This window comes from Gopherus flavomarginatus, chromosome 4, assembly GCF_025201925.1.
Source record: "Gopherus flavomarginatus isolate rGopFla2 chromosome 4, rGopFla2.mat.asm, whole genome shotgun sequence".
Taxonomy (NCBI): domain Eukaryota; kingdom Metazoa; phylum Chordata; order Testudines; family Testudinidae; genus Gopherus; species Gopherus flavomarginatus.
Genome location: NC_066620.1, coordinates 171592400 through 171618795, shown reverse-complemented (window position 1 = coordinate 171618795; position 26396 = coordinate 171592400). Strand labels below are relative to the sequence as shown.

Below are 26396 nucleotides of genomic sequence, written 5' to 3'. Positions count from 1 at the left end.
ATGTTTTCTTTACATTATATTAGTGCATGTATACACAGATAGAATTATTGTAATCTACCTCTTGGCAACAGTCTGTACAGATTGTTTGGATCATAGCTTGATATTTTCTCAAAGAGTGTTTAAAAATGAAAGGGCTGAATTTTCAACTATCAGTATTCCTCCTTGTGTAGCACTTGATATCCATTTTGCACTCACTTTCCACAGATGTAAATGACTTCACAAAGTACATGGCAGTGGAAACTCAGGCCTGAAAGTGCTGTGGCTGGCCTCATGCGGGCATAAGAAGGTGGGAGAAGGAACTAGGAGCGTTCCTTCAGTGTGTCAAGTGCAGGAACTAGCAACAATGTACTGGGGAGCTCCGTGCTGGTGTATGACCAGTGGTGGCTCTATTCACCCCACTGCGTTAGTGAAGGTGGGTCCCTGGTCCAACACCAGCCTGTGGAATTTGGTAGGAGCAAGGGGTATGCTTGTTCTACTCTCTTTCAGGGTGATGGAGCTACTCTGCTACTGGAAACAACTAGGGGGAATTGTGGTTGAGTCAGTCAGTATCCCTCCTTTGGGATGCTGCTGTAATACTATCCAGTGCAGGCTGTAGGTGTATGCCACAATCTGGCCCTCAATATGCTGCAGCTGTAACATCAAAGCCCAACTATTATAGATGAAGAGTTTTTAATTAACCAAAGAATGCTCTAAGTTTAGTGACCCGGGGCCTTCAAATTGAACATGTCCTGCAGGAAGGGAAGTGTCTTTTTATACAGAAACCTAGTGATGTTCAATGAAATTCACTTGTAGAAGAGGATATTCCCTGAAAGATAGGTGGAATTTTAATGCTCTAGAAATGTCCATCCAGTAACAAGTCCTGTGAGACTTTAGAAGGGGCTTAATTTCACGTGGAGGCTATAAATAGGAATACATGTTCATGACTGTTGTTTTAATTGTCCACCCTGCAGAGGCAAACTTTTACATCTCATATAAAGACTTCTTCTTCGAGTGCTTGCTCATATCCATTCCAGTTAGGTGTGCGCGCACCACATGCACGTTTGTTGGAAGATTTTTACCCTAGCAACACTCGGTGGGTCGGCTGGGCACCCCCTGGAGTGGTGCTGCCATGGCGCCGGATGTATAACCCTGCCGATCCAACCACCCCTCAGTTCCTTCTTACTGCCCGTGTCGGTCGTTGGAACAGTGAAGTGCGGTTTTACTGACCTTCACCTCCCTAGCTACTCGTAGTTCTCTAGTTATTTTGTTGTGTATATAGTTCAAAGTTATATAGTTATAGTTAATTTTTATTGTTCATAGTTAGTATATAGTTAAGAGGGGTTCGGGGATTAGCCCCTTCCCCGCACCCAGTGCCAGGGCCCATGCCCGGTTCACCAGGTTTCAAACTGTGCTCGGCCTGTCATAAGCCGATGCCGACAGGAGATCCACATGACTCCTGCCTTAAGTGCCTCAGGGAATCCTACCTGACAGATAAGTGTCGCATTTGCAAGGCTTTTAAGCCGAGAACAAAAAAGGAGCGGGACTTTCGGCTAAAGCAGCTCCTCATGGAGGCGGATCTTACCCATCTGCCTTCGGCACCGAGAGCTGGTCAATTGGTGGGCAGAAGCACTTCCTTGGCACCAGACCGCGCTGGTACTGCAAAGGCCTCTCAGAACCGGCCATCGCCAGCACCGAAGTCGACTTGGCACCGCTCCCTCTCTCCGAGGTCGAGAAAGCCTAAGACTCCTGCTGCTTCCGTGCCACCTGCACCGCAGCCAGAGAACTCATCTAAGTTGGATTGCCCTGCACCAATACCTGCCACGGCACTGAAGACATCGGCACCATCGATTCTGGTCCCACGAGGGCCATCGAGTCCGGTGCCTTTCGGCTCCCTGGCCCGAGCCGTGGTTGAGCTTACTATTCCATCCACATTGGAGACATTCTCAACGATGAGGGATCTGATTGCCATGACAGAGTCGACGCTGCCTCAACCTCTGGCACCGCTGGTGCGGGTAATACAGTCTATTGGCAAGCCTGTCTTGATAAGACCATCCGCTGTCGGCACAGGAGAGTGGCACCGTTTACGATCACGGTCTCGCAGACGTTCCAGGTCCCGTTGGCACTCCAGCTCCTGACGCAGCTTGCAGTCCCGGTACCGTTCTCCTCCTCGGTACCAGTCGCACTCACGGCACCAGTCGGTATCCCGTTCGCTGGCCCACTACTCTCGGCACTGTTCCAGCTTCCAGCACTGCTCCAGGCACCGTGACACCCGTAGCTGCTCCTGACGTTGAGCCTCGAGATCTCGGTCGACCTCCCGGCACCGCTCCGGTCGCAGGTCCCGATCTCGTTCCCGGTACCAGTATGCCTCCCGGTACCGGTCCCCAGTGCTGAGTAGGGCAAGGTCCGCTAGAGACAGAGACTCTTCCCAGGGCTTTTCAGCCCCTCCATGGCCATCCAGACACGCATCAGTATTGTCCCACACAGACAGCTGTTATGCTCAGGACCGCAATTCTGATGTGCCCACCAGAGTCTTCCAAGAGACCCACCAGGCCCAAGGCGTACCAGTAGTTCTGTCCTGCTCTGTCTCATCAGAGCACCGAGTGCCAGAGGCGATGGTTAGCTGTGCCCCTCCCGACTGCTGCGGAGGAAGCCCCAATTCACCCACCAGACTTCCAGGTTCCACTGGAGCAGGAGATCGCCAGAAGCAACAGGCCACACAGGATCCGCTCGTCGCTGGCATCTCCTCTTCCTCTTCTCCAGATGAGGCAGTGGCAGGAACATCTTTCTCGGGCCCTCCTCCAATCGACCTGAGAGCCCATCAGGACTTCCTAAGGAGGGTAGCACTCAATATGAACTTCCAGGTGGAGGAGGTACCGGAAGTAGAGGACCCGGTAGTGGACATTCTATCGGCAGATGCCCCAACTAGAGTGGCCCTACCATTTATTCAGACCATCCAGGCGAATGCCGATACTATATGGCAGTCCCCAGCCTCTATCCCTCCTGTGGCCAGGGGAGTCGAGGGAAAATATATGGTGCCCTCTAAAGGGTAAGAGTACTTGTATGTCCATCCTCCTCCCTGCTTGCTAGTCGTCCAGTCCGTTAATGAGAGGTAATGCCATGGCCAGCAGGCGCCAGCCCCGAAATCGAAGGAGGCTAGGCAAATGGACCTACTTGGCTGCAAGGTGTACTCGGCAGGGCCCCTACAGCTCCGGGTGGCAAATCAACAAGTCTTGCTTAGCCGCTATAATTGTAACACCTGGGTGGCGATGGGTAAGTTTACGGAGCTTCTCCTTCAAGACTCCAGCCAAGAGTTCGCTGCCCTCTTGGAGGAAGGGAAAAAGGTGGCCAGAACTTCCCTCTAGGCTTCGTTGGATGCAGTAGACTCAGCAGCCAGGACTCTGGTCTCGGGTGTTGCCAAGAGGCACATCTCATGGCTTCAGGTTTCAAACCTCCCACCGGAGCTGCAGTATTCCATTCAGGACTTGCCATTTGATGGTAAAGGCCTCTTCTCAGAAAAGACTGACCCCAGGCTGCAAAGCCTGAAGGACAACAGGGTCATAATGTGCTCTCTCAGCATGCATACGCCGGTGACCCAACGCAGGCCTTTCTGTCCCCAGCCTCACCGCCCATACTCTGTGCCTAGAAAAAGACAGGACTTCGGCAGGCGGCGCAGCCGAGGTGGTCGCAGACTACCGTCAGGACCCCAAGGGGGCCAAAATCAAGGTCCCTCGAAACCACCACCGGGACTAAAGATGAACTTTTGAAGGTGCGCCCGAGGATGGCGTACCAGTTATGGGCCAGGATCCCTCTCCTCCCTTCTCCAGCCGTCTCTCTTACTTCCTCCCGGCATGGTCCCAGTTAACTTCAGATCGCTGGGTCCTACGCACGGTGGAGTATAGGTACCACCTCTAATTTATTTCAACCCCACCCTCCCACCCTCCAACCCTGTCCCTCTTCAGGGACCCCTCTCACGAGCAATTCCTCTTACAAGAGGTGCAGACGCTCCTCGCCATAGGAGCCATAGAGGAGGTACCGATGGACGAAAGGGGCAAGGGGTTTTACTCTCGTTATTTCCTAATCCCCAAGTCGAAGGGAGGTCTCAGACTTATCCTAGACCTGCGAGGACTCAACCAGTTTATGATAAAGTTGAAGTTCCGCATGGTATCCCTGGGAACCATAATCCCGTCCTTGGATCCTGGAGACCGGTATGCCGCCCTTGATATGAAGGACACGTACTTTCACATCGCCATCTTTCCTCCTCACAGGAGATACCTCCGCTTTGTAGCTAACCATCAGCACTTCCAGTTTATGGTCCTGCCATTTGGCCTTTCTACAGCCTCAAGGGTATTTACAAAGTGTATGGCCGTAGTCGCCGCCTACCTCCGCCGACATCAGATACACGTTTTTCCATATCTGGATGATTGGCTCATCCGAGGGGCCTCCAGGACACAAGTCACTCAGCATGTGGGCATCGTCAAGGACATATTCATGTGTCTAGGCCTGATGATCAATATAGAAAAATCCACTCTGGTTCCCACACAGAGGTTAGACGTCATAGGAGATATCCTGGACTCCAATCTAGCCAAAGTCTGCTTACCACAGCCGCGGTTTCAGGCGATGGCAACAATCATCCGAGGTCTACAGAATTTCCCGACAACCTCGGCTCGCACTTGACTCGGTCTCCTGGATCACATGGCTGCCTGCACGTTTGTAACCAAACACACTAGGCTCCGCCTCCGTCCTCTCCAAGTTTGGCTCAACTCGGTATACCGCCCGGGCAGGGACCCAATAGACACGATAGTCACCATTCCCCCGAGCACCCTAGGCTCCCTAGAATGGTGGCTAACTCCCTCCCTGGTGTGTGCAGGGATGCCGTTCCATCCGCCCCAACCCTCAATGTCCCTGACGACGGACGCGTCATCTCTCAGCTGGGGTGCTCACCTCGGTCACCTTCATACTCAAGGCCTTTGGTCTTCTCAGGAGCTGGCATTACACATAAATGTCTGAGAACTGAGAGCAGTCTGCAGCAACAGTTGCGAGGCTGTTGTGTCTCAGTGTTTACAGACAACACAACGGCCATGTACTACATAAACAAACAGGGAGGGATACAGTCCTCCCCTCTTTGTCAGGAGGCCATCCAACTCTGGGACTTTTGCATAGCCCACTTGATAGATCTGGTAGCGTCCTTTCTCCCAGGTGTTCGGAACATCCTGGCTGATCGACTCAGCAGGTCTTTCCTGTCTTACGAGTGGTCGATCCCCCTGGACGCTATGCATTCTGTTTTCCAGAAGTGGAGATTTCCCCACATAGACCTGTTCGCTTCCCGTGAGAACAGGAAATGCCAGATGTTCTGCTCCTTCCAAGGTCTCTCCCTGGGATTGATCTCGGATGCTTTCCTGATGCCGTGGAAGAGCCAGCTCCTTTATGCCTTCCCACCATTCCCGCTGGTTCACAAGGTCCTGCTGAAACTCCGCAGGGACAGAATGTGCATCATCATGATCGCTCCAGCGTGGCCCAGGCAGCACTGGTACACCACTTTGCTCAACTTGTCGATAGCCAACCCAATTGCCCTGCCACTCCACCCAGACCTCATAACTCAGGGCCACGGCAGGCTTCGCCACCTGGACCTGCAGGCTCTTCACCTCATGGCGTGGCTGCTGCGTGGCTAAACCAGTCAGAGTTATGTTGCTCTGAATCAGTACAACAAGTTCTCCTGGGTAGCAGGAAGCCTTCCACCCGGTCAGCGTACCTGGCCAAGTGGAAGCAGCATACTCCTGCTGGTGCGAAACGCTTAATCTTACTCCCACTGAGGTCTCGATCCCCTCTATTTTGGACTACCTCTGGTCTCTCAAACAGCAGGGCCTAGGAGTATCGTCACTGAGGGTACACTTGGCAGTCATCTCTACCTTCCACCCAGGCGAAGGTGGTCGTTCCGTGTTCTCACACCCTATGGTTTCGAGGTTCCTCAAGGGCTCGGAGCGCTTATACCCTCAAGTACGCTGCCCAGCCCTGACCTGGGACCTCAACCTGGTTTTAACCAGACTTATGTCTCCCCAATTCAAGCCGTTAGCAACTTGCTCGCTACTATACCTGTCTTGGAAGACAGCTTTCCTCTGAGCCATTACATCGGCCAGAAGAGTCTCCAAGCTTAGGGCTCTTACGGTGGATCCGCCGTACACTGTGTTCCACAAGGACAAGGCGCAGTTGCGACCACACCCGGCATTCCTCCCTAAGGTGGTTTCGGCCTTTCATGTTAACCAGGACATCTTTCTCCCAGTCTTCTTCCCGAAGCCACACTCAACACGACGGGAGCAACAATTGCACTCCCTGGACGTCCGTAGAGCACTCGCATTTTATATTGAGTGGACAAAACCGTTTTGTAAAACGCCCCAGCTCTTTGTTGCGGTAGCAGACCGAATGAAAGGCCTACCTGTTTCCTCGCAGAGGATCTCATCTTGGGTGATGGCGTGCATCCGCACTTGTTATGATTTGGCTCATATTTCCCCAAGCCACATCACCGCGCATTCTACCAGAGCTCAGGTTTCATCTGCTGCCTTCCTGGCTCCTGTACCTATCCAGGAGATATGTCGCGCAGCTACCTGGTCCTCGGTCCACACCTTTGCTTCGCATTATGCTCTGGTTCAACAGCCAAGAGATGATGCAGCCTTTGGCTCAGCAGTTTTGCATTCTGCCACATCTCACTCCGACCCCACTGCCTAGGTAAGGCTTGGGAATCACCTAACTGGAATGGATATGAGCAGGCACTCGAAGAAGAAAAGACGGTTACTCACCTTTGTAACTGTTGTTCTTCAAGATGTGTTGCTCACATCCATTCCACACCCGCCCTCCTTCCCCACTGTCGGAGTAGCCGGCAAGAAGAAACTGAGGGGCGGTTGAGTCGGCAGGGGTATATATCTGGCACCATGGCGGCGCCAGTCCAGGGGGCTCCCAGCCGACCCACCGAGTGTTCCTAGGGTAAAAATCTTCTGACGAACGTGCACGCGGCGCGCACACACCTAACTGGAATGGATATGAGCAACACATCTCAAAGAACAACAGTTATAAAGGCGAGTAACCGTCTTTTCAGGGGAATATACTGTTGCTCAAATGCCTTTCTTCCATTAGGAACACAAAAATACCTACAAGTAACATGATAACATGTAAATGTTGTACTCCTTCCATCATCCAGGAACCACTGATAATCTATGGAAATATTCCTCTTCCTGGTTTCCCCTCTGTAGTGAATAAGCATTCCTTCTCATCCCAGATTGTGTGACTGTTATAATGGATTATGCTAGTTTATGTAACACTGTATATATTTACTCTTTTGCAGGCTAACCTTTACTTACCAACGCCTTCAGTGACAGAGAGTCAACTGGTATGTATCATGTGTCTGAACTATGCAGGTTTTCAAATTACAAGCATAAAATCTGAAGAAATTATTGGGTCTCTCCTTAGTCTTTGGAAGGAAGCTGCGGTCCCTGCTTCTAGATGAAAGTAATAAGCAGTTTATTACTCCTTCCATACTGAACATGAATTTGAACGCAAAAGTGTGCCAATACCTACAAGTGAGGTGGAATCATAGGAGAAACTGCAGGTCTTTGACAGAGGCCTAAGAGACTGGGTAACTTGGTGGCCCACTGCCTCCTAGTGGCCAACTAAAAATCTTTCAGTTTTGTTTGAAAACTTGTTTAAATAGAAGCAAAATTCTGGGCCCCTGTTCTTCTTGCTTCTACCTGTTTAAATCAAGAACAGCTAAACTGGTGAAAAGTGAGATGAAACCAGGCCTTAGGAAGCATTTTAAGACGAAAACACAACTTTCATGTAGAGCACCTTCATTTTGTCCTCACAGCAGCCTAGTGAGCAAGGGAAATCTTATTATTCCCTGTTGCAGATAATTAACTGTGCCATATAGTCAGGGCCAGACTGTCAGTATAGCTCGAATCCCATTCAGGCACCTAGGACCAGATTTTCAAAAGTGCCCAGCACCCAGAACTTCCCATTATAGCACTTATTGCCGCACTCCTCTGAAAATCTGACATAAGTGACTAGGTCATGATGACACGGGAAGTTAGTGATTATGTCAACTTCCTCCATATCTCTGGAACACTACTCCAGTGCCTTAACCACAAGACCAGCATTGCACATGTCCGTGCAAGGGCAGAATATGGCAGATAGATATTCAGATTCACCAAACAATAGAAGAGAAGTCAGTGTTTATAACCATAGGCACCGACTCCTTGGGTGCTCTAGGGCTGGAGCACCCACAGAAAAAGAATAGTGGGTGCTCAGCACCCACCAGTGGCCCTGCCAATCAGCTCCTCCCCTTCTCCCCCAGTGCCTCCCACCTGCCAGTGATCAACTGTTCTACGATGTGCAGGAGGTGCTGGGGGGGAGAGGGAGTAGTGGGGGCAGGAAGAGGCAGAGGGAGGGAGGGCAGGATGCGCTCAGGGAAGGGATCGGAACAGGATGGGAAGAGGAGGGATGGGGAAGGAGAAGGAGCAGCAAAAGGTGGGGCAGGGGTGGGGCCTTGGGGGAAGGGGCGGAGTGGGAGAGGGGCTTGTGTTGGAGTGGGGGTTGAGTACCCTCAAGGAAACCAGAAAGTCGGCGCCTCTTTCTAACCATCTAAAACAGAGAGCATTGAACTCAGGCCCTTGCAGGTTAGTGATATTATCAGGAATTCTAGATGTGGGATGAAGAGAAGGCTAAATATATTTCAAACATGTTTTAAAAAGTGAGCGAAACCTAGATAATGCACAGCATGATACAGCTCATGTGGAAGGGTGTAGCTTAACTCCTAGGTATATGCGTAGTGGTTCTGAGGCATACTTTCAGATGATTTAACAGCTTGAAGTGATTTTTCTATTATTCATTCATTAGGAGAAATATATATATAATGCAACTCACCGACTTTCCTAAGTTTAAAGCTGCTTAGCACGAAGTCTGTGAAGTAAATTAAACTGTGACTGAGCAGAGTAGCAGTTAAACCTTGAGAATTATGGCATTATAACTCCCTTTGGTATAAAGCAATCTGAACTTAATTCAGCAATCACTTCCCACAAAGTCCTGGCCAGGGCAGCATCCAGCGTGGAACACTTAGCAGTTCCAGGGTACAGCCAGAGTGTGCTGCTACAGATTCTTCTTCTGGGCTGGGGCGGCTCTAGCCATTTCGCTGTCCCAAGCATGGCGGCACACCGTGGGGGGTGCTCTGCCGGTCCCCGGTCTCGCGGCTCCAGTGGACCTCCCGCAGGTGTGCCTGCGGATGCTCCACCGGAGCCGTGGGACCAGCAGACCCTCCGCAGGCATGTCTGCGGGAGGTCCACCGGAGCTGCCTGCCGCCCTCCCGGCAACCGGCAGAGCTCCCCCCGGGGCATGCCGCCCTAAGCACGTGCTTGGCGTGCTGGGGCCTGGAGCCACTCCTGCTTCTGGGCCATTAATTTGCCAGTTGACTGCATGGCATTTGGGCACTGGGGAATGACATCTGAGGAAGCAGAACTTACCTCTATACAAGATTGCTTTCCATCATTGAATTGTACCCATCTCTAGGGTGAAATGTAGCCATTACTTTTAAGAACACTAACAACAGTTCAGGAAAGACAATAAAGAAAGTCCTAGACTGTTGAAACTGCAGCAGGAAATGTACGTAGGCAGAATATAAATGCCTTACGTGGAATAACACAAAGGTTTCTGTTATATGCTGGAGTCCCTTGCTGTGTACTAAGGAATGTACCCTAGAGTCCTCTCTCTGAATTGTGTATGGAGGCTAAGTGGCTTCAGGTCATGCATATTCCTTTAGCGCAGAGTTAGCTGAAAGTGTTATTTGCACTTCATACATTTCTTGACATTCAAATATGTGTATGTAAATAGAAATAACCTGCTTTACAAAGAGATGCCTATCCAGCTCTATGAGCTCTGGGATATGTCCTGCTGCTCTGTCAGCACAGCAACCTGCAAAATAATTGTCCTTCCTCCAGATGTCCTTCCCCTTTACAGAGAATAATTAGTCAAAGGGGCATAAATCATTTTTTTGCCCCAGGCATTTGCCTTCAGACTTCAAGTGCACCTGGGAAGAACTCTGTTAGATCCTCATTCAGATCATGGAATGTTTATTGCATTTATAAACTTACAATTTGGATAATAAAATAAATAGTTTTAATTACATATCTTATCCCCATGAAAAATAGTTCATGGCAAAAAGCAATGGCAAGCGAAAATATTTTAAAATAATTTAAAACTCAACTAAGCAAAGCACCTGAGATCGTACTTGTAATGATCAAAACACATCATTTTGGTATATGCAGAACTGAAGTATCATTATAGGGAGCTCAGCACAACCAATGCCTAGGGCGCCAGTACCCACAAAATGTGTGTGTGTGTGTGGGGGGGCTTCATTCTTTTCAGTGGGATGTCAAAGTGACCTAAGGTCTCTTCCCTCCCTAGGGCTCAATGCTCAACTATGTCTGACAATAGCTGAGCGTAAAACAGCCATTTGTGGCTCCCTTATTTTGGGGCCATTTTCTTTACCAAATCCATCAGCCATGTTGTTTAGAGCAGCCTCAGGGCTTCTTTAACCTGCTCTGGATTATAAAGGCCCCCAGTTGATCATTGCAGCAGCTGGGGATTCCCCAAGCATGCTGTGCTTCATGAGAAACAGAAACTAACTCTCTTCTTTTGTTAAATATCATTGCATCTGATGACGTAGGAGTGTTTGGTTAAGGAGACAAATTGACAAAAAGCAACAATGAACAGAAAACGTTCAAAATGCAATCCTCTGTGAAGCATCAGGAAACAAAATTCTTGCTTACAGGAAGACTGCTGTAAAATAAAGGGGTTTGATAACTGTGATGAGCAATGCACACCCTTTGGAACCATAGAAAAGCCCAACATAGCTACTATAAGCCCAATTCCTAACATCCCAAGTAAAGGGAGAAGCAGTGATCTAGATAGTGAAACAAGAGCACTCCAGAGGAAGGTGGGACCTGGGAGAGCTCATCCCTCAGCTCAAGAGAATTGAGAGAGGACAACTAGGGCCCTCTGGAGCCTGCTTCACTAATGGTAGCCCCACTTTGTTACTAATGAATTGGCAACCCCTAAGAAAATAAGGCAACTGGGGGAACTGCTCTGCATTTCACCAGGAGCTTGGGGTTTCTGCCTGGGTGGTTCCTGGCAACTAAGCTCCAGACCTCATTTGCTTTTGGTTTATTTGGGTGTTTAGCCATCAGACATTGAGGGATCTTCCAGGCCTCATCTACTCTAATCTTTCAGCTTATTAGCAAGTGTTCCTGTGTGTATTCTAAACAGACAAATTGAGCAGTAGGTTTCTTTGGGGGAACATGTGAGAGGTAGAATGGGGCTGAAAGGCTGATTTTTGGGAAAAGAATGTTTCAACAAAATTTATCATTGAATACCTCTGCATTTGTTCAGAGCCACCCAGGTTTGGACTCAAGGATAAAACTGGAAAGAGTCCTGTGGCACTTTATAGACTAACAGACGTATTGGAGCATGAGCTTTCGTGGGTGAATACCCACTTCATCGGATGCATAAAACTGATACCTCTTAGTGAGTGGGGCCCTGTCTACTCTCAGTCAAAATTCTGACAGGTGGTTGTTCTGATTCTGTCGTCTAAATTAATAAATGAAGTGTCTCTAGGAAGGGTTTTCTATTTGTTGTCTTTTAGAGGAGTGGCTGTGAGCTCCAGTAGGCTGCATGGTTATATCAGGCATTGTGTACATGATGATGAACTGTACAGGCCAAATCCTGACCAGTTCTGAGTACCAGCTGAGTGTGTGCAGCCCCGTTGTGATTATGGGAGTGATGTGTGCTCAGTGGCTATTCGGAACCTCTCTGGAATTGGCCCAGGTTGAGAACATACCGTAATGGCCAGACACCAGGCAAAGCACAAGAATGTGACTCAGTTTAAAATATAGCAATAATCGCACTTGATATTTGTTAGCAATGACAGAAAGTTTTATAGGGAGATGACGACATAAGACTAATTCATACATAATTCAGTCCTTTCTTGATGTTTTTTTAAAGAGAGGAGAATATAGAGATAGACAAAGACAGAGTGCATACAGACAAGAGAAAAGATCAGGTAGGAATCAGAGTCTCGGGGAGAGAGAGGTTTTAAAAAGCACCTAGACTTAATCAAAGGTTTAGGGAGTTAGTATGGAAGTAGGAAGTAAAAAAATCTGAAAAACTACCCAGCCTTTGGGCAAGTAAGGAGGGTGGCCCAGATAGGGCTGGCCTTACCATGAGGTGAACTGAGGTGGCAGCCTCATGTGCCAGACTCTGTGTGTGTGTGGGGGGGGCACCACTAGGACCCAGAGTGTAAAAAATTGTCTGCTGTTGGTGCATATGTATTCTCTCTGCTCTAGATGCACAGAGATGGTGGAGTGCTGTCAGGAGGGCTGTGCGGGAGGAAGGAAGGAGGGCACAAGAGACATAACAGGCAGGCAGGCAGGCAGGAGAAACGATGAGAGGGAATAACAGAAAGCAGCAGGAGCTACAGGGAGAGAGAGGAGGAGGAGCCTGTTATGTACCTCTCTAGCACCCCCAGGACTGATTAACACCAGCTTCTCAGGGAGCTTCCTGTTTCCTGTTGCTTCCCTGAACCCACTTGAGAAGAACAGGCAGTCAACTGAAGTAGTAGGAGCCAGTTAGGCCCTTAAGACACAGATATCTTCCCTCACTCAGGCCCTGTACCATCCTGCTTATTTGTCCCCTTCAACTGCGTGTTGAGAACCACTATAGCTGAGACAGAACAGCAGTCATGAGTTAAAGAAGAAAACATCCCTCTGGGGCAGCATTCAGAAAAAGAAAGCAAGCAAAGGAAGCTTTTCTATCTAAGCAGGAAGGAGCTCTCCTGAGATCCATAGACACAAATGTTCACGGTGAGCCTTCCGGCCCCAGTTAGGATGTGAGTGGTGAGGAGATGCCTGATCTTCCAGTTAGTCAGAGTGCAGGTGACCTGGCAGCTACTGCAGCATCCATATCTCCATCTCAAATGGATGTAACCATGCACATTCCTGAAGAAAAGTGTAGATCAGAGAAGAGTGTGGTGAAGGTGCAAGAAACAGCTGCTGCTGAATTTAGTTCCTTAACTCTAAAAGATCCAGGACTGTGGACCCACTTGAGCAGTGGCCTGAGGGACTTCCTTGAACTGCATGGGCCACAGCAAGTGAAAAACTTCATGTTCCCCAAAGACAATGAAAATAGAAGTTTCCATCCAACACATTACTGGCGTGAAATGCCCAATGGTGGGAAAGGGGAGAGGCCATGTACTCAAAAACCCAGAATGCTGCTTACTGTTTTTGTTGCATACTCTTCCAGTCTAATGTTCCAGCCACATTGGGTTTGACAGGAACAAAGGACTGGAAAAATCTGGCTAGAAATCTGGCATGCCATGAGAAGGCAGCAAATCACCAGAGAGCATTCCATAGGTGGAAAGAGCTTGAGAGGAGACTAAGATTAAAGGCCACCATAGATGATCAGCATCAAAAGAAGATTGCATCAGAGTCTCTTTACTGGCAAAATGTTCTGAAAAGGCTCATTGCCATTGTGAGAATGCTTGCTACCCAAAACCTAGCACTGGGTGGCACTTCAGATCAGCTGTATGTGCCAAACAATGGAAAATTCCTTAAAATTGTGGAGCTGATGGCTGAGTTTGATGCTGTACTCCAGGAGCATCTATGAAGAGTCACCACCCAAGAAATGTGCACACACCACTACCTTGGAAAAACAATTCAAAATGAGATCATACAGTTACTGGCAATAAAAGTCAAACAGAAGATTGTGGCAGATCTGAAGACAGCAAGATATTACTCTGTTATTTTGGACTGCACACCTGACATCAGCCATACAGAACAAATTACTTTAATGGTGCATTTTGTAACAACAACAGAACCTAGTGAAAATGTCCCTGCAATGATGACTGTCAGAGAGCATTTTCTAGAATGTATTGACATTGATGATACTACAGGAGCTGGTATGACAAATGTGCTTCTTAAAAAGCTGGAAGATACAGGAATTGCTAGAGCTGACATGAGAGGTCAGGGCTATGATAATGGTGCCAACATGAGAGGAAAGAACAGAGTAGTGCAGACATGGATCCAAGAGCTAAACCCTTGAGCTTTTTTTGTCCCATGCAGTTCTTATTCATTGAACTTGGCGGTCAGTGATGCAGCATCAGCTTCTGGTGAGGCTGCTGAATTTTTTAATGTAATTCAAAGCATCTATTTATTTTTCTCTGCATCAACTCATCAATAGCAAATTTTGAAGCAACATCTGGGAATATGCTCTCTGACACTGAATCCACTGAGTGCCACATGATGGGAAAGTCGAATGGAGGTGCTAAAGCCTATCAAACACCAAACTGGGAAAATAGATGATGCCATAGTTGCCATTTTGGAGGATAATACTATGACAGGAACTATTCATGGAAAAACAGTGGGAAAGGGAAATGGAATCACCAGAAACGTACATAACTTCAAATTTCTGTGTGGCTTAGTGTTGTAGCAAGAGACTCCAAGGTGTTGACCTTTATATATCTGGAGCAATGGAACAACTGGACAAAGCAAAGTCATACCTACAGTTTTACCAGTCAGATGAGGGATTTCAAAACATTTTGAAGAGTGCACAGAAGTTGGCGGCAGAACTTCACACTGAAGCTATTTTCCCACTCATTCAAGAATACAAGAGTCACCAAAGAAGAAGACATATTGATTTCGAGGCATGGGTTAATCCCGTAAGAGACCCCAAACAACAATTCAAAGTTGAATTCTTTAACCAGGTCTAGATTGTGCAATGCAGTCAGTTGAAGAACATTTCATGCAGCTCAAGGAACACAGCAGTGAATCTGGGGGGTCGTATGATATTCCAAAACTCCTCACTATACCTGAAGAAGACCTGCACCAGCAATGCAGGGCACTAGAGACAGCGTTGACACATGATGACATGCACGATATTGATGCAAGTGATTTAGGTGATGAACTGAAAGCCCTTTCAAGATACATTTCTGCAGGATCAACTCCAAAGGCTGTTCTGGAATATACGTGCACAAATAAGATGACCACCCTCTTTCCAAATGCTTTTGTTGCTCTGCCCATACTTCTCACACTTCCTGTAACAGTTGCCAGTTAAGAATGCAGCTTCTCCAAGCTGAAGTTAATAAAAACACATTTACGTTCCACAATGACACAGGACAGGAGAGGCTGGTCGGCCTTGCAACCATCTCAATAGAACATGAGCTGGCCCAGACTGTTGAACATTCAAGAAGCAGTTCAAATCTTTGCAACCAAGAAGGCATGGAAAGCATCACTTTGATTATTCAAACAGATAAAAATACCAGTGTTTACTATGCAGACAAGAAAAGTTACATTTGCTGTTCAGGCATTTGAAAGTTAAGTGTTACTTAAAATTTTTGAACAAGGCATTTTAAGTTGTTATTTCTCCTTTATTGGGATAGGTAGCAGAGCAGAACCATGAGAGGAGTAGAACAGGAAGAAGGCAGAATTGAGACCCTTCAAAGTTTTGGCCCAAGTGAGAGTCGTGGGGGCGTCATTTGAGCTCCCCACCTCAGGTGCCAAAATGTTGTGGGCCGGCCCTGCCCCCAGACCTCATTTCCTTGGCTTTTTCATCTTTCTGCAGCTCCTTACCCCCAAACAGCATTTTCAGTAGCCACCAGTGCCTGGAACAGACAAATTTCTCATCTTGCCTATGCTCAGAAAGACTGCCTGAACCTTTAGCTGTGTGTATAACTTTATAGAGCCCCATTTACTGTATGGTGGGATAATATGATCTACTTGGTTATTTAAACAATGTAACATCTGTAAAATGAGGATAATGCTTCTGCCCTCCATTGTAAAGTGCTTTGAGATTTATTGGTGAAAAGAACTATATCAGAGCTAGGTATTATTGTTTATTAATAATAATAGAAAAAGCAAGAGATGAATATGTGCCTGCATCCACTCCTTTTAGAGTACATCAGTCACGTATAATGCCTGTCCATTACTGTAACCTTTACAATTTTGGGTTGATGGTGTTGTGACTCAGCCCTGCATGGCAAAGGAAAATCTCAGCTTGCTTATGGGCACTCTGCCTATTGTCAGTTGTGCTGTCTGCTAGCAAAGGAAGAGCTCAGGCTTCTGTTTTTGAACCAATGATTTTGTTAGAACTTGGTAGGTAGCTAATGATGTATTTCAAATTCTGATTGCTGGTTGATGTGTGTCAGACTGTTGGCAATGTATGACTCATCTCACTGTGGGCACTTGACATCAATGTTCTTTAGAAAATACAGCCCTAAAAGCATTTTCTGCAATGTGTTTTTGAAGGCAATGCTTCATCTGTAAAGACAGCTTATTCTTGACAATTTCAGGTAGCTCAATAAATTTTTAATTACATAGTTGTATAAGACCACTAGGAGGCGAAGGGTACTTCTGTCAGTACAGTAATTTGATAATAACTATGCCATTCCAATCCTGTATTTTAATTTATTTTTTATATATAACTTTTTGTTGGAAAGTAGAGAAAAACACTCCTTGGCAATCTTCCACAGCCATTTTGAGTGGGGAGAAAACCATGGAGTGCTGAATTCCCTCTTGACTCTCCAGAAAGAATGGACATTTACTCCCAAGCATAAACTAACTAATCAGCTAAATGGGCATTGGATCAGGCACTAACTTGTTAAATTCCATAATCAAAACATCTTATTTGAAACGCAATTTGACTGTTCATCACTCTTCCAGTAAAACTAATGTCACCTGAAATTCTTTTTTTTATAGTCCATCTTAACTGAAACAAGAGATGGATCCGAAAGGGGTATGAAGCTAGGAGTGGGGTAGACATGAGTAGTATTAGTTCAAGACCATCCATAACTTAAATTTATATCCCTAAAATCAATAATCTCAAAAACCACATTTAATTTCAAAATGCTTCTTTATTTTAAACACTTCAGTCATATTACTTTTTAATGGAAGATGATTTAGATTAAATCAGTTCAGTTTTGTCAAGCTCTGTTCATATGTGAAATCTCTGGATTTTATTAATCAGCTTTGTGGCCCTTCCTTCTACTTTCTCTAACTTAGTTGTATCTTTTTCTTTCAAATTAGTAGCCTACCAATCATTTATAATGTTCTTTATAAAGTGATACTTTAGAAAGTACTACTTCACACGATGTCCAGTCAACCTGGGGAACTAGTTGTCAGTACTTTCGCCAGGAATTTAAATTAGAGGTGATGTTTGAATTTGGGGGGGTGGGGGCAGGGGAGAATAAACTGGTGACTAAACGGGCAACACTGTGGTAACTAATTGACTACTGGGGGGTGGGAGGGTATGGGAGGTATAGAAGAGTTCACGGTTCATCATACCTATGCTCAAAAAGACAGCCTGAACCTTTAGGTGTTTGAATAACTTTATAGTGCCCCATTTACTGTATGGTGAGCTAATATGATCTAGTGAGGTTATTTTAACAATGTAGCATCTGTAAAATGTAGGGAAATGTTGTGAAGGCCAAAAGCATAAATGGGTTAAAAAAAGAATTAGATAAATTCATGGAGAATAAATCCATCAATGACTATCAGCCAAGACAGTCAGGGATAAAACCCCATGCTCCATGTGTCCCTAAGCCTCTGACTGTCAAAAGCTGGGACTGGATGACAGAGGTGGGTCACTCAATAATTGCCCTGTTCTGTCCATTCCCTCTGAAGCATCTGGTGCCAACCATTGTTGCAAAATAATATACTGTGTTAGATGGACCATTGGTCTGAACCAGTTTGGCCATTTTTATGTTCTTATGATAGCACAATGTCCTTAAGCATATACCATGTAGGCCTCTTGCGCAAATCAGCTGTCATATTGGCTTTCTGTACTGCATTTGCACAGGCTGCTAGCCAGGACATAAGGTATTGAGAGCCATAGCCCCACCTACTTCTTGCTCCCATTTTGGTAAGTTATTCTCATGTAGAGCTGGATGAATTTTTTTATTTAAGCAGTACATTCTCCAAAAAATGCAGTTTTAGGGGAACCAAAACTATGAATTTGGAGCATAATTTTGGCTGGATAAAAAATTAGTTGTTTTTTTTTATGTTGAAAAGATTTGGTTCAACATTTTCAAAGTGAATTGCTTTGACATTTTGTTTTGAATTATCATATCATGGCAACACTTAGCTTCCAAACGAGCCATTTTATCTGAAATGTTGTTTGGTTTTGGTATGCCATTTGATACATTTTGTTCAAGCTGAATGACATTTTTTTTTAGTTTTTTTGTTTCGGCAAGAAATTTTGAAAAAAAAATCACTTTTGATTTGAAATGAACTATTTTGTTTTTTATTGTTTTGGTTTGGCCACCAAACCAAAAAAATCAATTCTTTACTTAGTTCTGCTCCCATGGGCTGTACCTATGACAGAGGTGGTGCGTTAGAAGCATGGAATATTTAAAGACTATTATGTTGAGATGTGACAGATGCTGTGGATATATTAATTATGTAAAGACTATATTGTATCAACCTTCTAAATCTTATATATGGTTTTGCTGCAGGAACTATAGTCACTGGGGTGGGGGTAATTAATGAAAATTCCTAATGCTGAAACAATGCAAGTAACTAGCCTTTTGAAGTGTGGACTGTCTGGGGAAATAACATATATTGGTTTGACGTTATTCAAGGGGCCTAGCAGACAAAGAATGTGAAACTGTGTAAAGTGATTGCCCTGAACTGAAAGAGAACTTGCTCAGACCCAGTCCAAGAACTGATCTGAGACAGTGACCATAAAAGACAAGCTCTACAGACATGGCCCAAAGTATTTTAGTCCTGCCAGAGTCTTCATATGGCAGATGGGTGACCACCTGGTAATCTAGATCTAGTTTACTGTTTTTATTATATGTTTTCTTGGTAATATTTTTGTTCTTAATAAATAAAACTTTGCTTTTAGAGAGCAGGCTGGTCCCTGGTCAATGCTGTCATTGCCCTGGAAGAACAGAATTGCAGGTGCTGAGCTAAAGTCAGATCTACTGAGATAATCACAGTGAATTACAGGAGTCTGCAGTCTAAAATCCCTGGTCTAGAGGGAAGGGATCAGAGGTTCCTACCTCCAGAAAGGTGATGGTTAGAGGCCAGAGATCTAAGTGGGATGCCCTCAAGGAGGCCACTAAGGGGTCAGAGATGCAGTTACCTTGGGAACTGATAGAACCCAATGAAGCAACTCAGTAGCAGCCTTGCAGTTATTTATGCAGAATGTGCCAAATGTTCCTTACTCTCTACCATGTGGCCATGTTAGAGAGGCCTAATGCCTAGTTATTTAAGAGTTTGTCTCAGCATAGAGCCTCACAGAGCTCCAGTTCTCATAGGTTCCATCAAAAATACACATTTACCTCTAATTTTGTTTTCTGCCTACAGATCAGTTCTTTGTCTGTCTTAACAAATTATTCCTTAGTTCATGCTTAGAGTTTATACAACAACCTGTCATGTTGAACTCTATAACAAGAATTCTGAAAATCTAGATATTAAATTTACAATGTGCCACTATCTAGACCAGTAGTTTTTTAAATTAAAAAGTAAATAGATTTATCTGACATGATATATATTTTGCAAATCCATGATAACTCATAACTATTAAATTATACCTGTCCAAATGTGTCTGTAAGGATATATATCAAAATCTTTTACTAATACAGATGCTAGATTTAGAGGTTCGACATTTCCAACTTTATTTCTCGAGCCTCTCTTTTTAAATAATAGAACCAATTTCACTATTTTTCAGTCACTGGGTACTTTTCCATACCACATAAAATAATGGTCTTATCCAAATACTTGTTTTTCCCATGGCTTTGGTAATTGACAGATGTATGAAGTTGTGGTTAAGGGACTTGCCTGGGACTTAAGCGATGGCTTAAATTGATATCCTAGCTACATACACCTTGGGAAAGCATTCAGACTCTCTGTGATGCCTCAGTTCCCTATCTGACAAATGGATCTCTGGTCTCCCACCCTTTGTCTGGCTTGTCTATTTAGATTGTATGGTATTCAGGACAGAATGTCCCTTAAATTTCTGATCAAAAGCTGGGGGAGGAGATGACATGAAAAACACCAATATTCACATAACATTACATCAAAAATATTTTAAAATGTTTTGTATTACAATATAGACACTAAAAGATATGAATAAAATAAAGCAAACACATTGTAAGCAAACATTAAACATAGACCAGTAAAGCACCATCATCACCAAGTTCATGCAAAATATTATCATCACCCCAAGTCAAATGAAAAGTGTCCAGATTACAAGTCAAGTTATGAAAGATGTAATCAGTTATTCTGTTCTGGTGAGATTTCAAAATGGCTAGTTTTGCCTAACCAAAATGTTTGCCAGTCAGGAAACTGTCTGAATGTGACCCCTATATCTCATGCCGAGAACAAACAGGGGGTTGGAGAAAACCAATCCCAAACTGCTGAAAAGCTGCTGCAAAAATAACCCAAAAGAGGAATCAAATGTGGGCAATGTAGGAAAAAATTAAACACTGTGTTTGAAGCCAAACAGAAGGGGCCTTTTGCAGACACCATAGGAGTAATATGGTGTACAAAATGATTGGTTGCTATGATGCTATGCTGGACCCTCCACTGTAAGTAGCTGAAGTGCTTAGGAAGAAGAGGTTTGAAGAATGCGTTCCAAGCCAAAGACACAGTCACCCAGGGACAGGGACATCCTCCAGGATGTATCAGAGAGGGTGGCATAATGTCTCACCTTGACACTCATACCATAACGCAGCTGCTTGCTGATGGTTGCAAAAGGAAGATTCACCAAACCCTTCCAGGACAATGCTCTGACTGGTTGCACAAGGATCTCATCCACAGGAGGGGAGACAGCTTGCAAGGGGAACATTCCCCCTGGAAGAATAATCCCTGCAAAAACTCTCTGCAAATACCAAGCAGCCCACTGAGCAAGTGCCACCTGGAATTCAGAAAGGGCCTTCAGACTGGATTCTGGTCTGAACAGCAAGAGCTGTCCTAACTTCCAGCTTGACCAATTAGGAACAAGTATGTGGAACATCTAGGTCAACCCAATCTGTTTAATGGCAGAAAACAGGCTCCTGGAGGAGAGTGGGAAAAAGTATGTTAAAATACAGTGACTGTTCCGAAAGCTGTAAACTGGAAAACAGCTGGTCCGGCTGTGCACTTTGCAGAAGTCGCCAGGCTTTAAGAAGTCCTTTATAAAATAGAGGCAAATCTAGATTCTGTAATCGACCAGGTGCCAACAAAAATAGGTGAGACTCAAAGCCCATCTTTCCAGCATGACAGAGGAGAGAAACAGCAAGGGATTTGTAGGCCCATGGGCAGTCAGAGTAAAGTAACCATTGAGCAGACTGGCGATGAAAGGCCACCACCCTGCTGGTTAAATCAGTGAGTTCCTGGCTCCCTTTATCCAATAGCAGGAACAGCAAAGCAGGGTATACTCAGTGGTAATTATTAAAAAAAAAATTATATACCATTGAGTCTAGTCCAAAAGGCCCAGGGGAGGGTGCAGAGACACAGTCCGGTGCTGTAAGATTAAGGCCATAAGATTTTGGCAATCAAAACCTGTCCCTGAAAAGAGAATCCAGGAAGGAGCCAGGCCATTTCTGCAGGTGGCCTTGCACCTTCTCCTCAGCCCCCTCCCAGTTCCTTAGCATATAGCATTCACATCCAACAAAGACTGCAACACCTTAATTTCAGAGGTGCCCCATTGGAATTGCTGGGGCCACAAAGGGGGACTGCTACGCTGCCAAGGACCCAGTAAGATCGAATTGCTCTGAGCCCTGTTTATACAAGTAGAAAGCGCTTGTACATACGCTTGTAAACAAGTGCAAAATGCCTGCGTGTCATGGTGATAAAAACTGAGATATCATCAGCTTAGGCTGACAGACAAACTGGGAAAGCATCCTGCACCCCGGCATGGAAAGGCCTGTCAGACAGCTTCTGCAGAGGTGCAGGAATGGCTCCAAACTAAGAGCATATAGTATCCCAGACAGAGGACACCCCTGATGAATGCCTCTGTGAACTAGAAAGCAGTGTCTAAGACCCCCATTAATCTTAAAAACACTAAAAACTTTATGGTACAATAAAGAAACATATGAAAAGAACACTAGCCCAATCTCAAAAGCTTCTAATGTTTTAAAAAGCTAACTATGGTTAACTAAAGCTTTCTTCTGGTCCATTGAAATAAGCCCCACATCTAAACTACGTTTGCTCACATTAAAAATATAATGAATTAAAAACAAATGATCCAAAATACAGTGTTTAGGAATACAATATGTTTGATCAGCATGTATCAGAGTCCAGACAGTCCTACAGTCAGTTGGCTAAGGCCCTGGATAAAATCTTATAATCAGAACAGAGAAAAGAAATAAGTGTCCAGTTCCATAAGTCAAAGTCAGAAAGGTCCCCTTTTTTTGCAGCAGGTTGATCGCTACCCTGTGGCAACTGAGGGGCAGTGCTATCTCCTGGGCACACTCCAGCACTACTGGAAAAAAGTCATGGCCAATAAAATGCCAGAAATGCTTGTAAAATTAAGATGGCAGCCAATTGATGCCTGCAGCCTTGGCTATAGGGAGCTGCTGGACTGCACCAACGAGCTCCTGTAGCCACAGCGAGATGTCCAGGCACTGCTTTTCCTCACCAGTCAGATGGGGCAACCCCTAGTACAGCTCTGCCATTGCCAGGACATCACAGGCTTCAGGCAAGTACAGAGTACTGTAAAAAGCAAAAGCTGCTTTCCAGATCTCAGCTGTCAGATGACTATTTGGCAGCCAGAGGCAAAAATCCTGCCCATGGTTTGTAGACTTTTTCTCTAACCTGAAAAAGAACCTAGAAGGGAGCATCATTTTTATGGAACTGAGTAAAACGGACTTTAACCAGGGTTCCTTGCTCCTTCCAAGCTCCTCAGGAGCTGGTACTTCTCAGTTAAGGTTTGGGGAATCTGCACTGGGTTTCTCATATCAACATCCCCAAAAAGGCGCAAGATGTATCATGAGTGCCCTGGAATGAGACAAGGACCACAGGGCAGGCTGGGTATACTGCTGGCAGAACATTTGGATCTGGACCTTTCCGACATTCCACTACTGTTTCAAGGACTCAGACAGAGGCTTGTGCTGCTGCCAATGCTTCCAAAACACAGCAAATAACTGGGTGAAATCCAGGTCCTGTAACAATTTGGTATTAAAGCACCAGTGGGAAGCACAGGCAGGATGAGGGAGAGAAATACTGAGAGGCATCATGATGACCAGACAAGTGAGTGGGAGACATGGAAGACTGAACAACCATATTCATGCTGGCCTTCATGGTATAAAGGTGATCCAGTCTAGCCCCTAGCAGCACCATGGAGACTAGAAGGAGATAGTCAAGCAGCAGAGCAACAATGGAAAGTGGGATGGAAAGCATTTTGAACAAAACAAGCCATGGGTAGACTGATATATCTTGAACAATCCCTGCATGCTTCCTCACCTTTCTCAATAACTTCTTAAAATGGGAATGTGGCCTATCATCAACCAGGGTATCTCTCAAAACCAGAGCAGCTGAGTGAACAAAGTGTGGTAAATCAGGGAAATAGGCCTCCACCTCAACTCCCTGCTTCCCTTTGGTGCTATCCAAAACATCACTAATCTCCACACAGGGCCCACCTTTCATATCTAGCTGATGGACTGGAAAATCAGGAACCAATAAGGAGTCACAGAGACCATCATCATTCTCTTCAGCTTCCTCAGACTCCACCAGCTCAGAAGAACATTGAGCTGTCATTGCAATACTCTCATCATTTATGAAGGAGAAAGAGTCAGTGTGGGCAGCTGGTACATCTATTTTCCCAAGAGGGGTAGGCTGCCCCACCCCAGGCTGGACCCAGCATCATCACTGCAGCATGCAGGATTGGGGGCTTGAGGACTCACCATACCCCGGGAAGACAGTAGCGCACTGGGAGCTCCAGGCACGGAGCTACCACCAAACACAATGTTATCCTCCTTCTCAGGGCACACTGCTCCATCCTCAGCCACTACCAGCAGCTCAGGGGCCTCCAAAGCCTTAGCCCTTTTAAACACAGTCCCACATAAATCCATCTCATCCGTCTGTTCTTCACCCCCATCTCTAGAACCTCTCTACTTGCTCTGCAGGGAGGTGCTGCACAACTTCCAGGACTTGCTTCTGGACAAGCACAGGTTATGGAGTCACAACAGAGGGTTCTTCTGAGTCAGGGGGGTCTGCTCTCTGGACAGCAGCAGACCCCACATGACAAGGGAGGGGGAGATAGAATCTGGCAGTGCAGATGCAGGCAGTCCCTTGAAGTCCCAGCCCTCTCCCCACTATCCTGGAGTCCCACATTCTTACCAGTGACCCCCAAGCCACCAATGTGTGGGCAGGAATGCCTCAAATGACAGGAAACATTTAATGTTTTTAGAGGTAGCAAACACTGTATAATCCACCCCATCCATGTGGTGCTTTAAAAAGAGGTTCAGGGTCTGTTCAGGGTTATTTAACATCATAAAATACCTCACATCTGGGTTATTCCAGGCTAGCGGAATCATCCCACCAGCAGAAACTACCCTATGGATTTGCTCATTCAAGAGGCAGATTTTAAATGAGCACAGCCAATAACCTTACCTACACTCAGCAACATGTCCTCCACAGTGCAGGAGGCAGCAGGCACACACCAAACCCCATGCTTGCAGATCAAACCATTAAATCCATCTGAAGTGGACTCTATGGAGAAAACCTCCTCATCCCCAAGGAAAAAGGGGAAGGAACCAATAACACCTCTAAAAGAAAGGAAACAGCAAGTAACAAAAGAAAAAAACAAACATAGACTAACAGAAACCCAGCTTGTGCACAAAGCACCCAACAAACAGCCTCACTTGAGGCAGGGGATAGAGAAGGAAGAGACAGACAGATTCCACAATAGCCTACAATAGGTAACTCCTCTGGAACGTGGCCAACCCAGGTTTAAAGCCTTGCTCTGAATCAGACAGATCAGGGACTTAAACCTGGGTCCCCTACATCCAGGGTGAATGCTCTTCATGGAGAGAATGAATCTTTTTCTCCCAACTGCTGACATAGAACAAATTTTGAAAATTTTCACAAACTGGAATTATTGTTTTTCAGCCAGCTGTACTTTGTAGACAGGAGCGGCTCTAGACATTTCGCTCCCACAAGCACGGTGGCATGCCGCGGGGGGTGCTCTGCAGATCGTCAGTCCCGCGGCTCCGGTGGACCTCCCGCAGGTGCAGGATCAGCGGACCCTCAGCAGGCACACCTGCGGGAGGTTCACCGAAGCCGTGGGACCAGCGGACCCTCCACAGGCATGCTGCCCAAGCGCCTGCTGGGGCCTGGAGCCGCCCCTGTTTGTAGAGTTAACAATTATTCTTTTCCATTCATTTCTTCCTTTATTGCTCTCCAGTGACTGAAGGATGAATAAGTTGAGATGTTATTCCTGTAAAGTCCAATAGCATTTGTGCAAATGGTTGTTTGCTGCCGCTGTTCATAGTGTGTTTCAAGTTCTTGGCTAGTATGCTGGGAAAGCTCAGATGATATTTGGCCAGAGTTTAAATCTGGCCTTTCTAAAAAGTGCTTTCTTACCACGCATTGGTGAAAGTTATTAGCTAATATACTTGCATCATCTGTTACCCTTCTTTATTGTGTGGATTTTCTTTTCATTTTGCGGTTTCTTTTTGAAAAGTTCATGCTGGAATTTGCTGTCTGTAAACAGATGTGGTTATACATAATCCATGACTTGATGAAGTTATTAGGATGCAGTTGAGCAGCTAGCAAGAGGTGACAGAAACAATAGTTTGATAGGCAGGCTAGTTTCTATCCTTTGGGTTGATAACAAATAGATCTTAATTAAAAGCTTCCTGTGACTGCAAAATCACAACTAGTGTCACCTTTCTCCATATTCTGAAACAAAAACAGGCCAGTCAATGAGGAATTGAATGATTTTAGTCCTTATGTATTTTTTAAATGTCATCTTTTGAAATATGGTAACTTCAATAAAACTGGAATTAGAATGTCCAAAAATAAATATCATTTTCTATAATATGTTACTATTTCAGGTTTTTAAATTTCTATTATTTTTTTCCGTGTGCTTGCTATGGATCTAGACAAAGCCTGGTGTTATTCGTCCAGGGCCGGTGAAAACAAAAATCTTATTAAAAACGGAGGAGCCCAATCAACCAAACCCGTTCAAAAAATACCTTGAAGAAACCAGAGATCCAGATATTGAGCAGGTGAGTGCTTTATTTAAACATCACTCCCATCCCCCTGAATTTGTAGTGGTTGTCAGTTTCCTAAGAAGCTGATGAAGTTGAATCTTGGATTCTTGTTTATTTATGTGTGTATATATATATTAAATAGCAGCAATATAGACACCACCTTCCCATTTTATATTTAAATACTTTACTATTA

At 45.5% G+C, this 26396-nt stretch overlaps 1 protein-coding gene across 17 annotated transcripts in view; it reads left to right on the top strand.

The window, feature by feature from the left end:
• Positions 1-26396, top strand: part of MLIP (muscular LMNA interacting protein) — a 169685-nt gene that overhangs the window by 99095 nt on the left and 44194 nt on the right. For all 17 annotated transcript variants that reach the window (XR_007774017.1, XR_007774018.1, XR_007774019.1 and 14 more), the window contains 2 exons: positions 7313-7357; positions 26093-26218. Coding sequence is in view for 13 of the 17 variants with exons in the window: in XM_050950679.1 (XP_050806636.1) it covers positions 7313-7357; positions 26093-26218 (171 nt within the window). In the remaining 4 variants the exon portion in view is untranslated. The remainder of the gene's footprint in view (positions 1-7312; positions 7358-26092; positions 26219-26396) is intronic.